This window comes from Cicer arietinum, chromosome 6 (genome assembly GCF_000331145.2).
Source record: "Cicer arietinum cultivar CDC Frontier isolate Library 1 chromosome 6, Cicar.CDCFrontier_v2.0, whole genome shotgun sequence".
NCBI lineage: Eukaryota > Viridiplantae > Streptophyta > Magnoliopsida > Fabales > Fabaceae > Cicer > Cicer arietinum.
This window is the reverse complement of record NC_021165.2, coordinates 18631217-18637123: the sequence shown is the minus strand read 5'-3', so window position 1 is coordinate 18637123 and position 5907 is coordinate 18631217. Positions and strand designations below refer to the sequence as shown.

The 5907-nt window shown below is 32.3% G+C and overlaps 1 protein-coding gene across 1 annotated transcript in view; it reads left to right on the top strand.

Moving 5' to 3' along the window:
* The first annotated feature begins 3333 nt into the window (after window positions 1–3333).
* Window positions 3334–5907, top strand: part of LOC101490590 (ribulose-1,5 bisphosphate carboxylase/oxygenase large subunit N-methyltransferase, chloroplastic) — a 4295-nt gene continuing 1721 nt past the window's right edge. The window contains exons 1-5 of the mRNA XM_073369772.1: window positions 3334–3951; window positions 4334–4362; window positions 4528–4739; window positions 5086–5211; window positions 5560–5907. The exon at window positions 5560–5907 is cut by the window's right edge and continues 1 nt beyond it. Coding sequence (XP_073225873.1) covers window positions 3473–3951; window positions 4334–4362; window positions 4528–4739; window positions 5086–5211; window positions 5560–5907 — 1194 coding nt within the window. The 5' untranslated portion in view covers window positions 3334–3472. The remainder of the gene's footprint in view (window positions 3952–4333; window positions 4363–4527; window positions 4740–5085; window positions 5212–5559) is intronic.

Genomic DNA, 5907 nt, shown 5'->3' with positions numbered 1-5907 from the left:
CGAGGATGCAGAACTGCAGTTTTCTCCAGCTCGTGAGGCCATCCTCGGCACTTTCATACTTAGCATTTAACTCAGAATTTTTCTTCTTTTTCCTTAATGAATGATAACCTGTTTACTTATATAAATACACTCAAAAGCACAAATTAGTCATTAAGCATAATCATAATCTTTAATTAATTTTGTTATCATTAAAACCAATTGAGAGAGATTTTGTCTCAACATATTTAATAGAAATAAAATGAATTCTTATTTGTTAAGAAGTAGATGATTTACATGTTTGGATTCACCATATGATATTTGATTATGAGAAATTTTTATGATCATGCTTTGTTAACTTATGGTAGTATATATTTAATGCACTCAATATTTTATATCTTGAATACAGTTTAATTGAAAATGTAATTAGAAGTTTAAATTGAGATGCTTATTAAATATGATAAAAGGTAGAATGACAAAAAAGTTTGTGTTTGTGATAATTGAAATATTTATAAATTGTATGTGATACAATATAAAGAGATTAAATAAAAGAAAGAAAAGAAAAAGGAAAAAAAAAGGGTCATGTTTTGGTGGTCAACACTATCAAGAATATAAAAGGTAATCAGATGCTTGATGTAAGTCATGACTTGTACAAGACTTGATATAACATATGTTGTTGGAAGATTAAGTCGGTATACAAGCAATCCATGTAAAGAACGTTGACATGCTACTAATAAAGTATTAAAATATTTGAAAGGAACAATTAACTATAGTTTAATCTATAGTGGACATCCTTTACTTTTGGAAGGACATACATACATATGTCGGTTGAATAAATCATGTTGAGGATCATGCTTCCATAAGTGGATGGATCTTCAACCTTGGTGAATGTGCAATTTATTGGAGTTCAAAGAAACAAACTTGCATTATCGACACCACCATGGCTGCACAATTTATTGTTCTAGTTGCATGTAGTAAAAAAGTATAATGGCTAAGAAATTTGTTGTATGAGATACCAATTTGACCAAAGTTAATGACATTAGTATTTATACATTGTGATAGTCAATACCCACTATCAAAAGCATATAGCCAAATATATATTAGAAAATCAATACATATTGGTGTAAATGCATATAGAAAATCAATACATATTGGTGTAAATGCATATACCAATTTGACCAAAATCAATAGAAAATCAATGCATATAGCCAAATATATATAAGAAAATCAATACATATTGGTTTAAGACATAGCTATGTAAATGATTTAATGGAGTGATATCCATAGTGTTTGTAAGAATTGAAAAGGATCTTGCAGATCCTTTGACGAAAGGTCTGACAAAGGACATGGTGTTGAAAACATCATTAGGAATGTGATACAAGGTCATATCTAGATAATCACCAATGGTGGAAACATCAACTCACACTTGAGTAGCATCAAGTCTTGAGTTCAATGATGAAAGTACACTATTAGAATGATTGAAGTACTTGACAATAAATATATCCCAAAGGATAAAAGTACTTGGACCATAAAACAAAAGTGGTAGGATGAGGTCTCCTCTTAATGGACATATAGCATGTATTTGCTGGAATGTATAATTATTGGTGCATTTCTGATATAGTCCACCTATATGAGAATGAAGTGGACCGCTTCATAGAGTTCAAGAGTTTGACTCTTAAATTCTCACGAAAAGGATATGAGACACAGGGCCTTATCAAATGTGTCATTTTTATAATTTGATCAATGGTACCGAGATTTCATGTGTAAGTGCACACTTGTTCTAATGAATGGTTGGTTCAAAGTTTGTCTACCAATCTATTTGGGGATGAGTGAAAACATAATTTACTAAGTAATGGTTCAAATCGTAAGATACCTTTATCTGAAACCATGAGATTTCCAGAATAACGGACTTAGATATATTTTGAAAATGATGGGGGATTGTTAGGGAAATTTCCAAAATATATTTGGATTTTTCTAATAGCTATATTAATGTAGCAAAATTAAATAATTGAATGTATCACTTGGTCAAGTGGTTGCAATGTTTGGGTTTAATTCAAACCAATGCATCTATTAAGTTATCAAAAGTTGCAATATTTCAAAAGAGTTGTTTTCTTTCATTAATTAGTACGAGTTGAAGAATTATTTTCTTTCACCAATTGGTATGAGTATCTCTATAAATAGAGATATTTTAGAGGCAGAAAAAACACAAGATAAACAACACAAAATTTGTGTTACATGACTCAAAATTATGTCAAAAATATTTCTGAGTCATTTCTTCTTTTCTCTAGTGCACGAAAAAACTTTATTCTGTAAACTATCATTGATCGATAGGTTTGATGTGAATGTGCAATTTACTTCAAGGATTTCAAAGTATCCTGAAGGGGATTCGTCGGTTAACCTAAAGCTTAGTGTGATGTGGAATTTATTTGTGCAACCTTCATCGTCATCAAGTCCATCCTCTTCTTGTTCAAGATTTGCAACATACAACCAACAAAAGATCCAACAGTTATCACACCCTAGAATTATTTTCAGCCACCCAATCTTTTGGCATATGAAGCATGAAGTATCGATTTTCTTTTTTAAAATCTGAATTGTATTAATCGATAGTTAAAATGAATTAGCTTTATAAATGAGGTTTATCCTGATTATACATGGAACACTACCTTTAAATTATGGTTTGCGACTGAAATTGTCCCTGGAATATGATTCTGAGTGTCATTGCTATTGCCATTATATTGAAGTCCTAATTAATCTCGTTTATTTTCTGAATAAGTTCCTGTGGCACGGCGAATGATCTCAAGAGTTGCAACAACGTAATCATGGCATGTTTATGCAAGGAGGTAACAATACTGTAAAATATTTTTAAAGTAAATGTTGAAAATAAAATTATAACATTTAAGATATTAAAAAATTATATTTATAAATTCACATAAATAGTAAGGATAAGCTGTTCAAATTATGAAAAGAATTATAAAAAAATTGACAAGATACATTATAATTTATATTTATCATTAGTTTGATATGGATAGTTTCAAACGAGATTTTATTTTTATTTAAATTCCTAATTACTAGCGTTAAACACTTAAATTATATGTCGCTTATGCCGACAAATAATACTTATTAAAGAAACAAAAATAAAATAAAATAAACAGCTTTTGAATAAAAAATCATACTTTTTACAATTTTAAAGTTTGAATTACAAAACTTTTAAGTTTTTTTTCCTCTTTTAACAAATATACTTGTTAGACTTTCTTTTATAATAATTAAAAAACTAGTATATATAAATAAATAAAAAAAGAATTTTAATGTACCATCAATGTAAAAAAAAGTTGTGGGCGTATATTGGATAAATGAACTTGTAGATTGAGAATTTGAAGAAATGGCAATAATAGAAGAATCTTATCCACAAGACAAGAAATAAGATCGAAGGCTCAACACTGTGACACAATTCAACAGAAAAAGAGCATCATAACAAAACAAAAGCAGGAAGCAGAAAATGGCTACTACCATCTTCTCTGGAGGTTCAGTTTCTCCATTCCATTTTCACAGCAAGAGTACATCTTTAACAGCCAAAGTTCCAATTCTTCAGCTGAAGAGACCTTTCATTACAAAATCAATAGCTTCTCTTGGAACTGAGACATCACTCTCTCCAGCAGTTCAAACCTTCTGGAAGTGGCTTCAGGAAGAAGGCGTCATCACTAAGAAGACACCAGTGAAGGCTAGTGTGGTCCCAGAAGGTCTTGGATTGGTTGCACTCAAAGACATTTCTAGGGATGATGTTGTTTTGCAGGTACCAAAGAGGCTTTGGATAAATCCAGATGCAGTTGCAGCTTCAGAGATTGGGAATGTTTGCAGTGGTTTGAAACCATGGTTGGCTGTGGCACTCTTTCTCATAAGAGAAAGGTCAAAAAGTGATTCTGTTTGGAAGCATTACTTCGGTATTCTGCCACAGGAAACTGATTCCACTATATATTGGTGGGTTTCTTTTGATTGGTATATACTACTAAGACAGTGTTTGGATTGTTTTATTTGAGCTTATTTATTGATATAAACATTTGTTGAATTATTTGAAAAAACTTATGGAAACAAATTATTACATGTTCATAAACTGTTTTTAGTTTATTTTCATAAACTCTCTAGGATAGCTTATGAAAACGGCTTATAACTTACATGAAAACAGTTAGACTTTATATTGTGTTATAAAAATAGCTTATACATAAGTACTTATATGATAAGTGGTTATGTTATACAAGCTTAATTAAGTTGTTTATCCAAACCGGGCGTAATAAAAGCTCGATAAGAATTTGAGTTCTTTTCATATGGTTGATTCAGTTGGTAATTGGTTATTCCAGTGCAGGTTAGAGGAAGAGCTTTCAGAACTTCAAGGTTAGTTATACAATGTTTTGATACAAACCCATGTTTTAAAATATTGAAATAGTGATAAAAATTTGTGCTTTGGAGTAAATGGTTATGTAGTTAGTTACTAGTTGCTGAGTTTGCTATTGGTACATTTCACCACAGCCGTGAACTTTGAATGAACTGTTTGAGCAGGTACTCAACTTCTGAACACAACATTGTCTGTGAAAGAATATGTGAAGAATGAATTTATGAAACTGGAAAAAGATATCATTCTCCCTAATAAGCGGCTTTTTCCTTCTCCTGTAACACTGGATGAATTCTTATGGGCATTTGGAATTCTCAGATCAAGGGCATTTTCTCGCCTTCGCAATGAAAATCTAGTTGTAATTCCACTGGCAGACTTGGTAAGAAGGAACCTTTCATTTTCACTTTTTTCTGTATCCTTGACTACAGCACCTTTAGAACAGAGAGAGGAGAGAGATAAACAGACATATAAAACTGTCTATGATATTCCTAGAGTGGACATAATTTTAGCGCTAGTTCAGTTAAAGTTCTTAACTAGTAGAACTTGTGAAAAAAAATACTAAAAGAATCTTGCAGTTATAACTTGCCTTTATTGAGAAACTATCCAAAGTTAAGAGACTAGTCCAAATTGAGGCTTACTTGTTTTTGTGCTGATTTTGTCTTCTCCTGCAAATACCCTTCAACAAAAGAAAAATGACATTTTCCAAATTACAATTTCTTGATCAGATTAACCACAGTGCCAGAGTAACTACAGAGGATCATGCTTATGAAATTAAAGGAGCAGCTGGCCTTTTCTCTTGGGATTACCTATTTTCCTTAAGGAGCCCCCTTTCTGTCAAGGCTGGAGAACAGGTGAACTGTTGTTACCTCCTCTTATGTTTCTTTTCATGCATTATATATACATCCCAAAATAATGAATATATCTATGTCCGTCCAAGGATTTTTCACGGAACATTATTGTACCTAAAAAGCTTATACATGAACTAGCCAGCTCTCGCGTATCAAAGGAAAAAGAAGCATAGTATTGTGAACTAAGTGTATCGGTGCTAGAAAGTTGCAGTAGAACTTCACAATCCATGTTGTAATTAGAGGCACATATTAGCTATTTCGTGCTTCTCTATTCATGTCATATTGATAACCATGCAGTTGGTAACATAACATACCATCGTAACATAACGATAGAAACAACTTTTACTGCAGGTGTATATCCAATATGATTTAAACAAAAGCAATGGAGAGTTGGCTATGGACTACGGTTTCATTGAACCTAATGCGGATCGAAATGCATACACGCTAACATTGAATATATCTGAGTCAGACCCTTTTTATGGTGACAAACTAGACATTGCCGAGTCCAATGGTTTTGGTGAAACAGCATACTTTGACATCTTCTACAATCGCCCTCTTCCACCAGGGTTGCTTCCATATCTGAGACTAGTAGCACTAGGGGGTACCGACGCTTTCTTGTTGGAATCTCTGTTCAGAGACTCCATCTGGGGTCATCTCGAGTTGTCTGTGAGCCGTGACAATGAGGAGCTGGTATGCAGA